General features: G+C 40.3%; 1 protein-coding gene across 5 annotated transcripts in view; it reads left to right on the forward strand.

The window, feature by feature from the left end:
* Nucleotides 1-20,939, forward strand: part of MAST4 (microtubule associated serine/threonine kinase family member 4) — a 514,811-nt gene that overhangs the window by 460,649 nt on the left and 33,223 nt on the right. For all 5 annotated transcript variants that reach the window (XM_070412101.1, XM_070412097.1, XM_070412098.1 and 2 more), the window contains 7 exons: nt 227-359; nt 5,711-5,778; nt 7,977-8,062; nt 15,052-15,260; nt 17,005-17,143; nt 18,472-18,604; nt 19,443-19,608. In XM_070412101.1, the coding sequence (XP_070268202.1) occupies nt 227-359; nt 5,711-5,778; nt 7,977-8,062; nt 15,052-15,260; nt 17,005-17,143; nt 18,472-18,604; nt 19,443-19,608 (934 nt within the window). The remainder of the gene's footprint in view (nt 1-226; nt 360-5,710; nt 5,779-7,976; nt 8,063-15,051; nt 15,261-17,004; nt 17,144-18,471; nt 18,605-19,442; nt 19,609-20,939) is intronic.

The raw sequence follows: 20,939 nt of genomic DNA on the forward strand, positions 1-20,939 counted from the left end.
TATTCTCTCTGGGTTACCAAGTACACTAATGTATTGTCTTAGAAAAATGAATAGTCTTTGAATATGAAGGGAGAATTATATACTTTTAAAAGCCATTTCCCTCCTTTCTGCATAAATAACCCACACCCATGTACACCCAGCAGTTGCTTGTGGATGGGACTTACATAATAAAACCTTAAACAGTTTTGACTCAAAGAAGTGTCCATCTGTGTTTGTCTTCTGCTAGGAATTTGATCCTGAAGAATTTTACTACCTACTGGAAGCAGCAGAGGGCCATGCAAAAGAAGGACAGGGTATTAAAACGGACATTCCCAGGTACATCATTAGCCAGCTGGGACTCAACAAGGACCCTCTGGAAGGTGAGTACCCTGGTGGGGCTGATCTTCCACTTGCTTATGCACTGTGAGCTCATGGAAGAACTTAGTGACAGATCTTTTTCTTTTTTTCTTAAGTTTTGGCTCTGTCTATTGAAAAGTCCAAATTTGGGGACCAATTGTGATTGAAGGAAACAGGTGCAAGTTGAGCCCCGAGGAGCGAGTGAGCATGCCCCATACCTTTGTGTTTACCTAGGGTACAGGGCCCGCCCTGAAATCCTAGTGGCCTGTTGGCTTGACAGTGCCCGTGTCCCAGGAGGTTAGATTGCAGTCTTTCCAAGTATTTTTCTCTCGTGCAAAGCTCAGTTGAGTTCTTCTCAAAGGTGCTTTCAATTTTGAAAATGTTGCTAAATAAATTAATTATAACTAATATAAAAGTGACATTTAAATTTAAAGTAATTTGGGAATAAGCTGATGATAGATTACTTCAAATCAGGAACAGTGTTGGTAGATATATATTGCTAAAAAAGACCTGAATAATCTATCTATCTATCTATCTATTTATATATTTATAAGCCAGCTACCGGAAGAACCGGAATGACTGGTCACTACGACGTGCACTGCAGCCAGCCAGCCTCCCTGGGCCCCTCCCCCTGGCTGCCTGGCCCGATCAGCCCTGACCAGGGCAGGCCAGCTGGACGCCACCCATGCACGAATTCCATACACTGGGCCTCTAGTTGTAATATAGAAGAGAGCTAGGGGGTGTGTGTGTGGGGGGGGGTGGGGCGGGGGGGGGAGTTCTTAAAGCTTACATAAGGATTTATGATTGATTTAGATAAAAAATACAGGTCTAATGCTATTAAATACAAAGAAGAAGAAGGAAGCATCCTCTTTGTGATTTTTTTGAAAATCAAATATTAGGCAATAATTCCTCCCCTACCTTTTCCTGCTCTTTGTTGTTGGGATTGTCATTGAAAATATTTAGGTTATATTCTGTCTAAAAAGACTCACAAACATAGACTCCTTCATTCAGCATCACCTTCCAGGTTCATTACCTTGAATTTGCAAACAGTATGTGCCTTGCAAAATTGTCTGTAATGAAAGTAACTGTTAGCACAGACATCTGTCCATCTGCAGCCAGGGAACCTGCTGCTCTCTGCCCTGCGCCTCTGTGCTCCCCTGCTTTGTTTGCACTTACGGCCATCGGATCTTTGCTTCCAGGGAAAGGATGCATGCATTCCTGGGAGATAAAGCCAGGAAAACGTATACTGTACTGAAAGCAGTGCCACGACAGACTCAGCACTTATCAGAGACTGGTGGCTGCTGCTCTGAAGCGTTCCCTGGGGAGAGATTTCCCCCATGGCTTTTAAATTACCATCTCTACCTTTTTGAATCATGAGTCTTCAGAAATGGTTTAAATCAATGAAATAAAAAGGGCAGATGTTTAATGGTATTTAGATGAGTTTTAAAAATCTCTTCAGGCATTACAAAATGATGCCTCAGGTTCCTGCTTCAAAAGCTGACTCTTGGTTCCATCCCATTACTACCCACTGCTTACAAATAATATGTATTTCCCAGATAATAGTTATTTAGCAGAAATTCTATTTAAAACAGAACCATTTTTTAATTTGTTTTTTTATGAAAATAATTGGAGTGGGGGAGGCTGTCAAAGTAGATTATAGTGACTCTTCACGCTGGAGAAGTTGTCTGTGTCAGCCCTTAAATTGTAGACTCAGAGCTCTTCAGTTTTCTTAGCTAAAGAGCAGTAAATATCACTGTAGGCTCAACTTTGGTGGGTAAATAATCTCAGGCCCATTTACATACCTTCATAAAGTCTAAAAAAATAATAGTGATAGTTGACCAGTTTTGAGTTCAGTAATATAAATTGATCACTAGGAATTGTTTTTTTTAACTCTTGACACGATTTTCTTGATTCATATCTGAGGATAGTTTTTAATCTATTTGTTGTCACTCAAAATGTGATTACTACAAACTGATCCACATTTGCTTTCCCTTCTTGTCTCTGTCTACACTAATATATCTGAAGCCTGACCTTTGACGGTGAGGGGTGAGGATCTGAGTGGGCCTGCCCAGAACTGGGCCCTGGCAGCCAGCATTGCAGGCTGTGTGACCTTGACCATGCTAAAGAGCCTGTTTGTGCCTTGGTGTTCTTTCCATAAAAATGGGGTCATAGTGGTGCCTATTCAAAGAATTGTTTTCAGGGTTATATGAGTTTATCTCTGGACCCAAGAGGTAGTAATGCTTAATAAGTGTGAGCTGCTGTTACCATTTTATTTAAACCATATTACAATCGCCTCTTTCCTGGAAAGCCCCTCCAACTGGATACATTTTAGTTCACCTCCTTGTTCATAAATCTTAAATGCTAGTCACATAGGATGTTGACAACATTTGAATGACACCAAGAAAGCATACACTTTGTACTGAGCTCATTTTTATTCTTAAACTTTCCCTACAGGGAAACTGAGAAAGTGAGTGTCAGTCTCCAGTTATTGTCAAATCTGGAGTTTATTTTTATCCAGAGGCAACATTTCACTGTTGTTTTGCTTCATATCTTTATGTGTAATCTTTCCCCCAAAAAGGGTAATTATATTTATTAGAACATAAATATATGAAATAAGAGCCTAAGAAATAATTTTAGATGCATACAGAAATATCTATCTAAAAACTGTAACTTTTTATTATACATGTTCAAGTTTGAAAATATTAGAAAATGCAAATTACCTGTGATCCTACCACTCAGAGATAACCCCTACCAAAGTTAGGGAGAAAATTTTTTCATGTCCTTTTTTTAATAAAACATGTTTTTTAAGTATGAAAATCTAAATGAACAGTAAACTGAATTAGATTTGAGTCTTCAAGGTTGCATCCCAGTGTAGGTTGAATAATTAGACAACTTTGTCTCTTTTAACTAGACCACCATGGTAAGCTGGTGTCAAGCATGTGGCATCCAGCCCAGGATTAAGTACATAATATACTCAGTACAGTGGGGCCTTGACTTACGAGTGTCCCGACTAACGAGTTTTTCGAGATACGAGCCGTCTCTTGGCCAACTTTTTGCTTTGAGTTGCAAGCTAAAATTCGGGTTACGAGCCAGCTTCAGATATCCCACCGCTAGTTGGTGCAGCGAACGTCACAGTGAACGCCACAACATCAGCCCAGCATCACGTGTCTCACTCATTCACTTTTTGATTTGACATACGAGTAATTTGGGTTACGAGCTTCGTCACGGAACGAATTAAACTCGTAAGTCAAGGCCCCACTGTAATATTAAATAACCATCAACAGTCAGTGAGCACTTAATTTTTATTACTCAACATTCTAAGAGCTTCACATGCATTATCATAAAAGTAATACTCATAAAGAGCTCATCTACTGATGGACATTTGGGGTGCTATTAAAAACAATGCTGCCATGAATGTAGGGGTCCATATATATAGTATTGTTGCCATCTTACAGAGAAAGACCCCAAGGTTAGAAGGTCACTGGTAAGTGTTGATAATGGTGGTAACCCACATCTTTGCATCCCCAAGTCCCTCTTAAGCACTTAGTATTACTTTTCTTTCTGACAAACTGCAAATTCTTAGTGTACTAGGTGATCTATCTCTTAGTGGACACGAAGGAATGGAAGAAAGGATACTAACTACAACCTGAGAATCACCTCTGAGCTGTAGTCAGTGCTTCTTTGATGCCTGTCAGAGCCTGGGAAGACTTGCCTCTCTTGGGTGTCTGATTATAAATAAGCACAGTCGTTGACCCCCGAACCGGTTCTAAGCTGTGGTGGTTGTGTTAGGCCAGCGGCTCTCAACCTGTGGGTCGTGACCCCATTGGGGGTCGAATGACCCTTTCACAGGGGTCGCCTAAGACCATTGGAAAACACATATATAATTATATATTGTTTTTGTGATTAATCACTATGCTTTAATTATGCTCAATTTGTAACAATGAAATTGGGGGTCACCACAACATGAGGAACTGTATTAAAGGGTCGCAGCATTAGGAAGGTTGAGAACCACTATGTTAGGCAGTGAATCCTGCTAGCTAAAGCAGAGGCCCAGCTCTAAAGTACCTGTGCCTAGGTGCTCATAAGAAATGAGGCTCCATAGGACTACATCAAACTAAAAAGTTTTTGCCAAGCAAAGGAAACCATCAAAAAAATGAAAAGAGAACCCACTGAATGGGAGAATATATTTGCCAATGATACATCTGATAAAGATTAACATCCCAAACTTATAAAGAACTTACAAAACACAACACACACACACACACACACACACACACAAAAAAAAATCCCACACCAAACAATCCAATTAAAAAATGGGTGAAAGACCTGAAAAGATACTTCTCCAAAAAGGACATACAGATGGCTAATAGACATATGAAAAAAAAATGCTCAACATCACATCATCAGAGAAATGCAAATCAAAACGACAATGAGATATCTCCTCACACCTGTCAGAATGGCTGTCATCAATAAATCAACAAACAACATGTGTTGGCAAGGATGTGGAGAAAAGGGAACCCTAGTACACTGCTGGTAGGAATGCAGGCTGGTGCAGCCACTGTGGAAAGCAGTATGGAATTTATTCAAAAAATTAAAAATGGAGCTGCTTTATGATCCAGAGATCCTACTTCTAGGAATATACCTGAAGAAACCCTAAACACTGATTTGAAAACTATATGAACCCCTATGTTCATAGCAGCATTGTTTTTAGTAGCACCCCAGGTGCCCATCAGTAGATGAGTGTATAAAATAGCTGTGGTACATTTACACAATGGAATACTAGCTGGCCAGAAAATAAAAGGAAAAAAGAAGGAAATCTTACACTTTGTGATAGCACGGGTGGACCTGGAGAGTATTATGCCTAGTGAAATAAGGCAGTCAGAGAAAGACAAGTACCTATGATTTCACTCATATGTGGAATCTAATGAACAAAATAAACTAACAAAATAGAAACAGACTCAGATACAGAGAACAGACTGGCAGCTGTCAGGGGAGGGGGTTGGGAGGCCATTTGAAAAAGGTGAAGGGATTCAGAAAAAATAAAGCAAACAAAACTTTATGACACAGACAACAGTATGGTGATTGAAGGAGACTTGCCTTGGGATGGTGAACACACAATACAGTATTCAGATGATAAAAAAAGAAAGAAAGAAATGAGGTTCCAGGGAAAGACTTGTAATGAACAATTTCCAAATGTCAGTTGTTAGCTCTTGCCATTTTGAAGATTTTTCTATGGGTTCATTAGAACATAGAGTAAATTTTTCTTTTTTTTCCATATTGGAAAAATTATTTTTTGTTGTTTCACCATATATTCTTGTCTAAATGCAATTGTCCTATTTTTCTTAAACTTTGCTGTTTGTTTGTTTTACCTTAGAAATGGCTCAGTTGGGAAACTATAATAGCGGGACAGCAGAAACCCCGGAAACAGATGAATCAGTGAGTGTAAGTATCTTTCTTGATGAAATATGATGTTAGTTTTTCTGTTTATGGCATCTGGAGATTTGGGCTATGTTAATTACTTTATTTGTTCAACAAATATTTATTGTGCATTCCATGTGTAAGGCACTAGGCATAAAATTTTAGCCCCTCCCTTCAAAGAGAAAGGATCTTTGCTTCCAGTGAAGTGATGCATTCATCACTGGGAGATAATAAAATACAAATAAATTATGCAAAAACAGTTAAAATGATAAACTTGAATGAGAGCTATGAAGAAAAAGGGCCATGTGCTACTAGAACATAACATGAAGAGATTTACCTTAGTCTTAAGAGTCCCAAAAGACACTTGTGCTTGAGATGTGAGGTGTTACTAGGATGAGAAAGGGCAGAGGGAACATGGCAGGCCGAGGGAACATCACAGGCAAAGACTGTGATGGAAGGGAGCAGTGTGCATCTGAGGACTAAGAGCAAGGGACACTGCAGAGACTGGAGAGGTTGGTTAAGAAGGGACTCGGAAGTCCTTGTTCATCTTTGTCAACTTTTTTCTTTCAAAACAATGGGAGATAATTGAGTTTTGGAGGAAATATATGGGTATGTGGGGTGGAGGGGGTCACAGGGAGATGACCCAATCTGAGTTCCAGCTTGAAAGAAATCACTATGATTACAAGGAGCAGGCAGGGGTGACCATGGGAAGCCAGTGAAGAGGCTGATGCAGCGCACAGGTGAGAGGTCCCGGGTGCTCTGCCGTTCTCCCTAATTTTGAGCACCAGAAGAGGAATCAGGTGGAGCAGGCTGGGGTGATCAGGAAAGAGGGGCAGCCATGTAACCTAAGAATCAAGGCTCTGGAGTCAAACTGCTCGATTTGAAACCTGGCTCCACCTCTTACTAACTGTGGGTTCTCTCTGTGCATCAGGGTTTTTTTTTGTTTGTTTGTTTATCTGCAGAATAGATAGAAAAGTTTAAAGGAGATAGTTTGTGTAAAATGGTTAGGACAGCAGCACTTAGTCAATGTTAAATGAATGGTAGCTTTTTCTGTTTATTTTATTATAACTGTCATAATTTTGAATGTGTTGAGACTGAAGTCTCTCTGAGACGTCCAAGAAGAGCCTTCAAACTAGCAGCTATGTACTTGGAGGAGGGGTTTTAGGTAGAAGTTCGATGACTTAGGAGTCATCCATTGGCATAAATGAGGTCACTCTCGGGTAGGGAAGAGTTCATGAGACAAGTTGGCCCCAGTCTTGAATTATATTTTCTGAAATGGGGCATTGGCAGGTGATGGCTAGATCCAGGTCCTGTGGCCAGAGGCCAAGGGAAGATAGAGAAGAGAGTTGGTTGTTTGAGTTGAGGAGGTCAGTAGCCCAGAGGCCAGGATGCTATGTGAGTTGTCTGTGTAGACACTGAAGGCACCCAGATGGTGAGAGAATGTGGGCAGAAAGATAGGTTGGCAGCTGAGTATCCAAGTCTTGAAAAGATGAGTGTATGATAGGGTCAGCGATGACAGCTCTGAATGGGGGAGGATGGCGTTTCTTCTCAGATTATAAGAAAGGAATTCTGGGCTCTACAGTAGTAGCAAAGAGGCTGGTAACACCCTCTCAATGCTAAGGATACATGGAGTATGAGAAAACAATTTTTTAACGGCACATTTTTTTGTTCTTATCCTTTGAACTAAACTTTTAAAGAGCTCTCTTTTTGAACACTGAGATTAAACTATGGTAATATTTATGGTATGGGATTAGACAAAGGCAGACATTCTATGTTTGGTTGTTCCATTGGTTGCCGACTACCTTTTCCAAGCAAGAAAGGCTGCCACAGGAATGAAATAGCCGTGCTCTGGTCTGGGACAGAGAAGACACAGCATCCGAGGCCCAAGGACAGCCACTCTAACCTGCTCTTTCCTGGCCAACTGAAGCCAGAAGGAACTTGAAATCTCAAACTTTAAAAGACTAGGATGAGGCTAACCTGAATAGTTAATAGAGGTGAATTAAAATTGGGAATTTTCAAACACTTGGTGCCTTCAGCTCCTGGAAATGTGGGTGCACTTAATTGAAACTTAGACACTGCTCTAGAAAATTTATCTTGGTTCCTGTGCTAGAATATGGCTCTTCAAGATATTAAACAACAGAGCATGTAATTAAAATATTATTGATTTGGCTATGGTGCTTGAATTCTCAACTATTTTTTAACTTCCATATTTTATTTCCAAGAGCTCAAATGCTTCCCTGAAACTTCGAAGGAAACCTCGGGAAAGTGATTTTGAAACGATTAAGTTGATTAGCAATGGAGCCTATGGGTAAGTAATTAAAGAAAACTCTGTTGTATTTTAACAAACTAAAGTACTGTATTCTTCACCTTTATCTTATGTCAAATAGCTGTTGTATAGGGACTTTAGTTTTTACATCTCTGCTCATTCGTTGATGGGTATAACATGTAGCCAAAATCATTTTTCACTGGATACTCCATCAGAAAACATATCAGGTGGCCTGAGAGTTATTTTAGAGGATCAGAGAGGATGAATTCAAAAGTAAAGATTTATAAAGTAAAAGAAATTATGTATATATGCCTGTTTCTGTCTCCTTTACTCTGCCCTTTCGGGTTCAGAAGTAACTGTCTCTTGGTTGATATAGATATATGTATGAATATATGTTTAGATACCCACACACATACACACCCAGATATAGTATACTAGAGGCCCGGTGCACAAATTTGTGCACAGGTAGGGTCCAGCCTACCCGCCCAAGTCGGGGCTGATTGGGCCAGGCCGGCCAGGGGGAGGGGCTGCAGGCCGTTGGCAGGCTGGCCCTGCCCCCTAGTCGAACTCTGGTTGAACTCCCAGTCGAGAGGACAATTTGCATATTACCCTTTTATTATATAGGAGGATATGTATCTGAACATATATATTAGCATCTGAACAAGAATAAATGTGTTTGAATATGTATAAATTCACATATAGCATTCCTGCTTGAGAATTAGCCAGTACTTCCTCTCTGATCAGCACTCAACCTAGTAGAGAAGTATTTAGATAAAAAGGTTGGTTGAAAATTAAGAGCAGTACATTTCTTTGAGTCTTTATATTACACCAGGATTGTTTTTCAGTTGAACACTGTGTTATATAATCTGATGACATAAGTGGTCCCTCTTCCTTAATCCATTTTTATAGACAGGAGACTTTACTCTCATGGCAAAGGGCCAATAGTGACAGGATCCTTCTGAGTTTCTAATAAATAGTTTAAAAGGGTAATTAATACACAAACTGTGTCCTGATCCATGTTAGATGGCCCAAGAACTCTAGTTTAATTAAGTATTAATCCCAGTTCCATCTGTATATGGAAAGCAATAAACAATCTCCTAGACATTTATTGCCATTTATCACACAAGTGAGCAGATGAGATAAAAGTGATTTTGTTGTGCCACAAGGGATGTTTCTCCTTACTTTTTTTTTTTACCTCTAATATTTTCCACACCATTAACTTAGAGAAGAACTTAAATATTTGTGGTCTTTCCTATGCTTCACTGATTTGCTTTCAGGATATGTCAAGTGACATATTTCCTGATGTGGCTTATAAATGCTCTCTTGTGAGGTTTGTTTGTTTGGGGGATACTTTATGTCCTTCAAGAATCTCATTAAAACTTTTCTACCGAAGAAGATTATTTAGCATGCAGTTATTTGTGGGTTTTGTTTATTATTTGTATGTAGTTCTTTTTAGTTTTGGAGACCCTATGAGGATTTCTTACTTCATTGGAGAGAAGGCTGGACTTTGATTTAATGGGCCGATGGTTTGAGCACTGCTAGGTTTAATTGGCAGTGGAATTCTGGAATAAGATGATCTGTGAAGCACCGTTTTTATAAAACGTGGGCATAGATCTTAGCAGTATTTGGAGTTCTAATTGGTTGAGTAAACTCATTTGTAGTGCAGTTAAAGCACTGTATAGTAGATGAGGTATATCACACTTTGGGGAATGGCTGGGAATATACAAGAAGTTAAACAAGCTAGGAATCAGTAAACACCCAGGATGCAGGCCAAGTCGTTAATGGGCTCACAAGCTGCCTGCAGGAGCCTCTGCCAATCAACTGGAACTTTCTTTCCTCTTTGGCTCTTCTCAGATTTAATCTCTCATTACATTTTTGACAGATTTCCTTTAAGTAATAATTATTTCTCATTTGAATTTGAATGGAGCTACGCCCATTGGTCCACCCAGTCAGAGTGCTGATTGCAGGCTTCCCTGGCTGCTGAACAAGTGGACCCTATGTGGGAGGCTTTCGTAGGCAACTCTGTGACAGTGTCGCATTCACGTCAGTGACTCACGGTGACACTGATTTTGAGAACTGGTTGTGCTGAGAACTAATCCTCTCATTAGGACGAGCTTCTTCCTACATGTCATGCTAAAACACGTTGTGGTTTTCTCAGCATCCTGCTTAGTGACAATTCATATCACAAAGCCAACTTGCTAATTTGATAAGCATCTGATTTCCTTCTTTATTTAACGTTTCAGATGCCTGACTGGAAATTAAACATCCCTTCATGCCAGTGTGGCACTTTGTAGAAAGCTAACACTCAGTGTGTGCCTCATCATCCAGTTACCTGATCTATGTTGTCTCCCACAGGAGCCTGTGGGCAGTTGATGTTACTTCCTCTTGGCTGGGGCGGGAGGGGCTCGGGCAAGGTCACGGGCACTGACCCCACGCAGAGCTCTTTCCTGACAGGAGGTGTTCTTGTGCTATAACCTCTGGTCATCTTAATTGGGGTGTCGAGGTCTTCAGTTGAGCACTTGCACTTGGATTTTTAAATTACAACTTTGAATGTTTTTAAAGTGTAAGCATAAAATTGACTAAAAATTCTAAAGAGTAAAAAAACACTAAACTTGAAAGGCACAACGTTTCTCCCCCACTTTGCTTTCCTTCTAGCCTTGATGCAGTTGTTCTCTTTTAACCCCAAAGGTCAGGAGATGTGCCCTGTGACAGCTGCCCAGTTGCCGCACTCTCTCTCCCCCAGCCTTTCCTCTCAGCTTTCCTCCAACACATGCACTCCCATTCCCGCGTGCAGCTTTGTGTGCACAGACTCATGTGCTGGGCTCTCGGATTCAGGCATAATTTTATACGCATCAGACATTCACACTCCCGATAGGACGGATTCATTCTGCTCCAGATCCTGTCAGCGTCTGATTCCACCCCCCACCCACCCCACACACACCTCTCAGTTCTACACAGTGGCACGGAGCTTGGCGCAGAGAGAACCCAGGCCCCAGGCGCCCCTGCTCCCTGCATTACCTCCCACCCTTGAATTTTTCTATTTCACAGGGAGGTCAGGGTAGGAAAAGAGAGAGAGAAGCGGCCTTTTCAGGGAAAACCACCCTAGGGGCCAGAAAGCAAAGAGGTGTGGGGCTGAATCACTTCACTCCAGTTTTATCATCTAGGGAGGTTTACAGCTCTGCTTAGCAGTGTTAGATGTCTGTCTATTGGCTGCTATCTGCCTCTCTTTGTTTCTCTTTTTCAATCTCTCTCTCTCTCTCTCTCTCTTTCTCTCTCTCTCTCTCTCTCTCTCTCTCCTTACTTAAAGTAGACTTGGAACCTTGATTAACGAGAAAGGTGTATGTGGAAGACAGCAATTATTACTAAATAAACAAATGTCAGCACTAAGAAATAATATTCCTAAAGCAGGACAAACATGTAAAAATGAAGAACGTAAGACAAAAGAAATTCTAATTAAGAAGTCTAGTTGACTTTTGCAACTTGATCAAGATATACATGTCCTGAGGCAGAGATAGCTCAAGCTACCTAAAGGATTAATTTCACTTGGTTTATGTCAGTTTCCTAAGGATTAGCTGATCATTTTAAGCACATCATAGCAAGGGAAAGCAGAAAGTCAAATCAAACGTTATGAACTCAAAACCTGAGAAGAAAGGTTGCAGCAGTTTTTCACACAGTGCCACCAAAAACCTAGTCTGGATGGCGGTCAAGTAGGGCCTGAGGCAGCATTCTCTTCTGTTCTTTCATAAAATTGTGTACAGCTCCATTCTTCTTCCCCTGCTTCCTGTTACTCTCAGACATACTGCTGAACAGTTATTCATGTAAGAAATGGTGATGCTTGACAGAAAATCAAAATGGCAACCTTCTGAGAGACCAGCAGTGGAGTTAGCGAAGTCATATGTCTGGGTCCTCAGCACCAAGCCTGCTCAGTATTAAATATTGGAAGGAGAGGTGGAAAGTAAGCGCTATTCCAATCACTCTCTGGATAGGCAAGTGATAATATAAGGATACTGTCTTTCTTTTAACATTTTGAATTCCAAATTTCAGTAACTGTTTCAAAAACTCCTCTTCATGGCAATGTTTGTTTACCAGTGCTTGTCTTAAATCGAGGGGAAAGCCAAGTTATTTCCTAGGCTCCCATGCATCTGCCTGTCCTGCTATCAGCATCTGTGTAGGAGAAGCTCAGGTTTTCTTTGAATTTTGATTTTATTCAATCAATAGTTGAAAAAAGAAAAGCCTTTAATCTGATTTAGAAAGAATGAGTAGTGGGTTGGTTAACTAAAAGGTTGGTCAAAGTAGGAAATTATTAATAAATGATATGTACTTTAAACATTTTAGTTTAACCTAAATATATGCGAATTTACTAGTCTTTTGATGTAAGGCCTTTTTACGACAGCCACTATAAACACACTTATATGTTGTCTCTGTTTTCCAACTTAAACTTCTTTAAAGATGAAGAACTTGAGCAATCTGAATGTGAGAATATAGATTTCTATTATTTTCTTAACTTTTGGGAATCTTTTCACCCATACTAAAGCGAAGGAATTATATTTAGTAACTCACTTTCCAAAACATTCTACTTAATCTATATAATAAAAGCCTAAATGACCATTATGGCAGAACGACTAGAACAACTGGTCACTATGATGCGCACTGACCACCAGGGGGCAGACGCTCAACACAGGAGCTGCCCCTTGGTGGTCAGTGCGAGTGCCACTCAGCCAGAAGCCGGGCTCACAGCTGGCAAGTGCACTACCGAGTGGTGGCAGCAGGCACAGCAGGTCAGGATGAGCATGAGCAGCACGGCACCCGGCCTTGACTCGGGCTTCTTCCTGGCCACCTGCCGGGCTGCAAGAGGGATGTCCAACTGCCGGCTTAGGCCCGATCCCGGTGCCGTTCTCTGTAGAAGGCAGTCAGTCTGAACAACTCAGTGACTCAGGGAAGTGTAGGGAACTCAGGGTGAGCCTGCCTCCACGCTTGACTTACCCACTCGATGGTGTTCGCAGGACAGACCATGGTGGCCCAGCCCATGCATGTGTAGCAGATGCTGAAGCTCAAGCAGCAGGTCATGCAGCAGTAGAAGGTCATCCAGCCACAAACCAGCAGGTGGACATCCCCCAAGGGGTCCCAGACTGTGAGAGGGCACAGGCCAGGGTGAGGGAAGCCACCACCACGTGCATGAATTTCATGCACCAGCCTCTAATTTTCTTATAAGCAGCGATGCTTTTCCTTCTCACCCTCATGTTTCATCTTTCTAAATAATTTTTTACATTAGTTAATCATGATATCAAGCCTAGACAGAAAAACAGGTGTGGAAGTCAGCTCAGCTGGTGGGAGCCTGGGTTTGGAGGCATCCTGACGTGGTCCTAGCCCACGCAGAAAGCATGAGCACCCAGTAGGTCAGCTTCCGTGTCAGGGTGTTATGCTGTGGGAATAACAGCACCAGGTTATGCCTTAACATAGTTATGTAGAGTGTGGTTAAGAGTGCTTTAAAGAAAGTAAAGGAAGAAGTAGAATACCAAAGAAATGATGAGAAAGAAAAAAAGGAGTAAAGAAAAAAAAGTAATGTTTAAACAGAGACCCAAAAAATGGGATTTTGTGAATGAAAGGAAAAGATGGATACAAAGAGAAGACAAAAATAGAGATACACATACTTGAAAGAAAAATAAATTCCTGGTTGAACAATTAAGGGGAAAATGGGAGCTTTGATTAAACCTAAGTGGAATATACTTAAGATTTATGTCAGTGGACCATCCTGTTGTATGGGCTAAGCAGGAATATAGGGTGTCTTAGTCCCCCTATATTCATTTCACAGACAGCGAAAATAACTAGTGGAAAATGCATCTCAGAACAGATGACCCCTTGTTTTAGGAGGCGGACCATTGGGTATATCTTACTGTGATTGATTGCTTTTAGGTAAATTACTACTTATTTGATCATTGCATTTGTTGCAGGGTAGCCTCATATAACCTATTACACAATTTTAATGACTGATGGCTCTTTGGGTAAATTATTACTTATCTGAGCATTACCTAACCTGGGAGTTCAAATCTGTTCTCCCACAATAATGGCAAGTGAGGAGAAGCTAATGAGAAAAGAAGTTAGTCCAAGGCATTTTCCTCGTTGCTCATCATTTCCAGGTGCGGTTTTAAGACTCCTCCTAATTATTCCTTTTCTCTACAACATTCAAAGCCTCAGGGAGTCCAGTGCAAGGTCATGGAATATGTGGAAGGTCATTCAGTCCCTCCTGTGGAGTATTTAAGTGAGGCTTTTGGCACAGATTCAACGCAGCCTACAAATTTTACCATAAAGTTGCCTGACACCTTGGCCAGAGGTTGGATGGGGCAGCAGTCAGTGTATAATTGGCCTCCTTTTGTGTTGGAAAATGCATTTTCTGTTGAACCAGGTACAGGTGTTCCTCATGCCAAGGTTTGCGGTAGGAAATATACTATTCTTTGCTGCCAAACAGCCTTAGTTGACCTATGATACACTCCTCATTTATCTGGAAATTTCATGGGAAGTAAATGTCTCTCAAGTTGGAAGGCAATTACTCTAAAAAGAGATGGTCCTTTTGCAGATTCCAACGGTATCACATAGAAAATATTTGCTGTAGTCAGTGGAGGAAACATGCCTAACAGGTTTCTAATGTTAGGAAGGATCTTGCTCTCCAGATCTGTATGCACTTTTGTTAATTCTCTCCTGTTCTGACTTCTATATTGGATTTTGTTTTGTTTGTGGAACTGAAAACATCAGGTAGCTATTGGAAAATAGCCCACTCTGGAGACATTTCCTTCCTTCAGCAGTGAAGATGGATTTGATGTCTTATGTATGACCTGTGATCTTTATTGAAGGAATTTTTTAAAAAAATCAATCTAGCCAAAGGCTCTTGGCCTGGGGCGGATGTTGGTAGCAGCCAGCGTAGCTTGTGTGTGTGAACTGGTGTGTGAACTGAAACAGAGTACCTGATCACATGGTTTCTGTACTCAGAAGCACCCCGTCTTCCTGTGAACCCCAACTCTCATGCTCCTTTTCAGGGCAGTCTACTTTGTCCGGCATAAGGAGTCCCGGCAGCGCTTCGCCATGAAGAAGATCAATAAACAGAACCTCCTTCTCCGGAACCAGGTCCAGCAGGCCTTCGTGGAGCGGGACATCCTGACGTTTGCGGAGAACCCCTTTGTGGTCAGCATGTACTGCTCCTTTGAAACGAGGCGCCACTTGTGCATGGTCATGGAATATGTGGAAGGTAAGGCAGTCTGACATGGAGAACGTGACCCCTGGGCCCAGAGACACCTCGCTCATTGGTGTGGCTGAAGCTCTCTGTATTTGGGTGACATTATAGCTGTGTTCATCCAGGAACTGGAGCCAGGCAAGGAGATGGATGTGTCCCAGTCAATATCTTGTGATAATTGCTTTTAAGGAGCCTGCTTTACTATAACAAAGGGGAAATTAGTGCTACTAGTATTTGGGAAAAGGTTGTTGTTCTTTTTTAATAGCTTTTAATTCTTATTATCTCCTCTCAATTGGTCATTAAATTTAGAATACAGGTGATGGGATTGTTTCTACTTATTTTTATCACATATCATAACAGTATTTATTACAATTGATCTCTTAAGGAATTAATTAAAAGTACATCCTTTCTGTACTATCCCTCCAGGGAGCACGCCCACACCTTTCCCTACAGGCCTGCCCCCACAGGCCTGTATCTCCTAAACTCTAAGGGACCCCCGGAGACTTGCAAGCAGGGAGCAAAGGACAGCGGCAGCTCATCCCAGATAACCCCCTGGAACCTGTCTCCAAGCCCCCTTTTCTCTGACTTCCCAGTGAGCTGACAGAAGCCCAGCCTTGGATCACTTCTGTCACTGTGACCTTTTAAAAAAATATATATGTTTTTGATTGATTTGAGAGAGAGAGAGAGAGAGAGATAAAGTGAGGAGAGAGAGAGAAACAATTGACATGAGGGAAACATTGGTGTGAGAGAGAAACTTGGATCAGTTGCCTCATACACACCTCACCTGGGATTGAACCGCAGCCTGGGTATGCACCCTTACCGGGAATTGAACCAGCAACCCTTTGGTACATGGGAGGATGCTCAACGAACTGAGCCACACCAGCCAGTGCTGTCACTGTGACTTTCCTTTCTCAGTAACTTGTTGACATAAACAGCTAATAAAATGAATTGATCGACAAGGGCCAAAACGATTTTTAAAGCATCTAATTTAAGCTCTTATAATAGTTTGAACAGAATCCCAAAACTATGAAACTGGAAGAAACCTTAAATATATTTTAGTCCAACCATTTCCTTTTGCAGATGAATGAACTGAAACCCAAGCAGCGGAGAGACTTACTAGATACTCAGTGTAGATATAAGACAAAAATATAGCTTGTCTGATTACTACCCATCAGTGTTTTCACCATACCAGTACTTTCCTTTATTAACCTTTGTTGTGGTTATTTTAACAACTAACATTTATCCTGTGTTCAATGTGTGTTGGCAATATCCTCAAATCTTTACATAGATTGCCTCACTTAATCTCCACAACAATCCTAGGAGGAATGACACTGTTACTATCCTATTACTGATGAAAGAACCAAGATGGGTTTCCCTAAGATCTGCCCACCTGTAACACTCAGAGGCTAGGATTGAACTCAGGCAGCCAGATTCCAAAATCTCTGGTTTTCACTGGCATATTTTAAATTGTCACCATGTTCCTAAAGTTATGCTAGCAGTTTTTCAATTTTCAGTTCCACATCAGAGCCAAACCTGCTCTCTTCAGAGTACTGCTTCTTGAATAAAAATCTAAATTTTCTCCACACCACATCGTAATGAGAAGCATGATTACTTAACACACAGTCTCCACGTATGAATATGATATGCTATGCCTGTGGGTAAAGGCCATTCTGCTTTGAAAATCTGAAGACTAAACTGCTGGTCTTCTTTAATCCTAGCCAGTGCTATACCTGCTCAGTCTTTTCCTTGTGTTTCCTAGGGGGTGACTGTGCTACCTTAATGAAGAACATGGGTCCTCTTCCTGTCGATATGGCCCGGATGTACTTTGCTGAGACGGTCCTGGCCTTGGAATATCTGCACAATTATGGAATTGTCCACCGGGATTTGAAGCCAGACAAGTATGTGCACTGATGAAATATATCTTTTTTTTACACAATATAAAAGTTTTCTTAGGTCTATAAAACTATTTTCTTTTAATGCTGTTTTACACATTTTAAAATCTTCCCATAATGTGCCCAAGTGAGTTATTTTAAAGTATATATGGTAATTCTTTAAAGCTATGATGCTTATAATAATAGCTTATAGGGGACAAAAGAAAAAGACGACTTTAAAGCCAGGGTTAGTTGTTTTTTTAAAAGGCTTTATTCTATAAACTAGTGAATAGTTACATACACTGCTACTAGTTTTCTGGATAGTTTCTATCATACTTACATAAACTTTTTCTACTGAAAGGTGATATGCTTGATATTCTATTCTGTTTTACTCATAATTTAATGTAAAAATTTGTAATCTATATAGAGTTCATTATGGTATCTGATTTGAGACACAGATAGACTATTTTTCTCCAAATGACTAGTTATTCATCTTGATGCCAGTTATTAAATGTTTCATGCTTTCTTCACATCTGAAAAGCCTCTAAATACATTACATGTTAGTATGTATAGCTTTTATGTACGCAGAAAATCGAATGATACATTTAACTCATGTTCATTCCAGAAAATTTGGAAAGTGGAAAAAAACATTTTTCTTTATATAGTTTTAGTAATGCGCAACATTACTGAGCAAAGACAACTATTAGAATTTTAGCATATTTCCTTTTAGTAGCTTTTTTACCCCAATTCCTCTGTTCCTGTAATTGTTAATTAACATTTTTCTTCTAAAATGAAAAATTTTTTAAACATAAACGCATAAAGCTGTCAAATGTGAATGTGTTGCATGTATAAGAAATGTAGGTTTTGTGCTAATGAGTAGAAATTTAAATTCAACCCAGAAGTTGAAATCTGAAACAATGCTACATTTTCCAGTCCACATTCCTTATCTTATGTCTCATTTGAGTCACAGATGGGTTGCTTATCTTAGTTCCTGATGTGTGACATGGTATATTATTGTAGCCCTTTCTCTTCTGTTTTCTTGTTCTGAAAATAGATGTCAGAGTTCCACACTGGAATTTTCTGAGAGTTTCAGGTTGTAGATGATAGTGTATGTGGCTGCTCCAGCAAAGATCAGCTGGGCCTGGTCTCTGGCCTTCCCTTGTGAATTACCCTCAGCTGCCAGATGCACGCATTTGACAGCTTCCTGTGACTTTATCTCTTCCTGGGCTGGGTTTCTCATAAGGTTGACACCTATATACTAAAGAGTCTTACAGTTGACAAGAGAAGGGAGAGTGTTAAAAAAATAGAATGAGCTGCAAAGTGAGTGTTGTAATGTATGTCCTTCTGCTTCGTAGCTTGTTGGTCACCTCCATGGGGCACATCAAGCTGACAGATTTTGGATTATCCAAGGTGGGACTGATGAGCATGACTACCAATCTTTATGAGGGTCATATTGAGAAGGATGCTCGCGAGTTCCTAGACAAACAGGTAAGTGTGCATGCTGTTCAGGTCTACAGAGAAATACAAAGTGCGACATGGCCAGTGAATTTCGGAATCAACATCAGTACCGAGGGTTTAGATGTCTGTATAGGCCTTACATTTAATAAAGTGCAAATTGCCTCCATTTTTCTCAATGGGCCTCTTTGAACTGTCCATTCCTCCCCCAACATTATGGTCTATTAGCAAGATGAACGGCCTAATTGCACACAAGTAAGAGTGTGAGAGAGACAAATGGAAAACTGTTTTTGTAAGGAATTCAGGAGTCTCAGTAGAGTACTCGTGAAGCTCATGATGCATCGTGCAATCACGGGTGCTAAAATCCGAGCCATGGCCCATTTCCCTTTAAGCATGCCTCATTACCATGTGCCCACAATCTGTTCATTGTAAAGTTACTTACGGTAAACACATCTCAACTGTCATGCTTTTATAAAGTATCCAGGATGTGAATATATTTGGGCCATACAAATGCTAAAACTATCACTGAGAGTGACAGATAAAAAAGGCATGATTTTAAATTCAAGGATTACAGATGTTTTTAATACTGTAAAATAGGCAAAGCTATCATCAGGGTCAAGCGATTGGTTTGAAATGGCACGTTACAGATAGTTTGACATTAGAGTAGAATTGTAAACTTCCCTTCTTCGGTATTTACAGGATTTATTGCCTTTGGTATTAGGGATGCCAACTTATCAGTGCTGTTTTTACGTTCTTTGTCCATGTGGTTGAGCAGGTGCACTCTGGGCAAAATAATTGATGCTGGGCCCTGCTGCTCATTTTAATTTACGTCCAATATTCCAATTATTCTAATATTGCAATCATCTTTTAGGTCTGCGGCACACCTGAATACATTGCCCCAGAAGTGATTCTGAGGCAGGGCTATGGGAAGCCTGTGGACTGGTGGGCCATGGGCATTATCCTCTATGAATTTCTGGTTGGATGCGTGCCATTCTTTGGGGACACTCCAGAAGAGCTATTTGGACAAGTCATCAGTGGTAAATATCATCAAGCGTTATCTTTAAGCCCCTGTTGGGAAGCAGCCATTTAATGTAATTTTATGAAGTATCACTGAATTGACTACTAAAATGTTAACCTTTGTCAAACAATTTAGCCAACAGATTAAAAGAACTCACTCATCATCGCACATAACTGACTTTCATAATATCGAGAGAGCAATTTGGCTTGAAAATTGATCTGAGGAAGTTTTGTTAACATGGAATTTGGAAATATACTGGCAATGTAACTGATTTTTATGGTGTGCTTTTTCTGCAAAAGAAATTGGTGTGGGACTTGCAAATGAGTTCATTGCTGTCCAGTCTTCCTTTCCATAATAGCAAAGTTGTGCCCGAAGAGAAGGTTAATGTGGGTAACATTTACATAAATGGGAAAAATGGCTAAAGGCACAACAAAGAAATTAACAAAAATGTAATAAATCCTAAAACAAATGTCTACCAAATAATAAATAATGAGAATGGGAAGGAAGCAAATTTAATCCACAGATTGTTAATGATTTCATTGGTAGTTATTATGGTGGAATGTTATTTCTGTAACAGCTGTTCATCTTTCATTTAAAATTCAGTAACCTTTAGATCTTAACCTGCAAAGCTGACCCTAACTATTATGTGGCTCCTGGCAGAACTAAATGGTAATTAAATAGGCTCTATTACTACCCTACCTGCTGTGTTTATAAATTTACCCTAAGCATAGATCAAAAAGGCCTCTTTTCTCAAAGTTTGTCAGTCATTACTGATATCCCCATCACCTTCCTCTGGTTCATTCTGGACTGCATTTATGGGATCCAACCATGGGAATGGGAGGGAATTCATTTTGGAGCCCTTTAACCACAGCATTATTTTCTGTCATTTACTTTGCAAGTCAGGCGTATTTGTAAACTTTAACAAAGTAGATTTGTGAGTTGCCTGCAGTGAATAACCCTTTTATACAATATCTGAGCTGTTTATGGATTTATAACTAGGCTGTTTTCTGACATTCCAAGGCCTGAATGGCAAGAGGAATCAACTGTTTAATTAACACAAGCAGCAAATGCTGGCTTTGTTCTCCATGCCTTACGGCTCAGATGCATATTCATGTTTTATTTTCCAAATCAGATTTAAACTGCAGCAGAGGAAGCTAGAGGCAGGCACACACAGAAATAACTCATGTTTTTATTGCATTTCCATACACACAAGCATGCATACCTATCTTTAGGCAAATGCCTTTAGAATGTAGAACATAGTCTAATATTTATGACAGATTTTAAATACTTCCATTACTATGATTACTTTGAACTTTTTTTTTCTTCTTTGGCATTAGCATTTGGACCTTT

The sequence above is a fragment of the Myotis yumanensis genome, unplaced genomic scaffold (genome assembly GCF_028538775.1).
Source record: "Myotis yumanensis isolate MYYU_CA2020_CCGP unplaced genomic scaffold, mMyoYum1.0.hap1 SCAF_4, whole genome shotgun sequence".
Classification (NCBI taxonomy): domain Eukaryota; kingdom Metazoa; phylum Chordata; class Mammalia; order Chiroptera; family Vespertilionidae; genus Myotis; species Myotis yumanensis.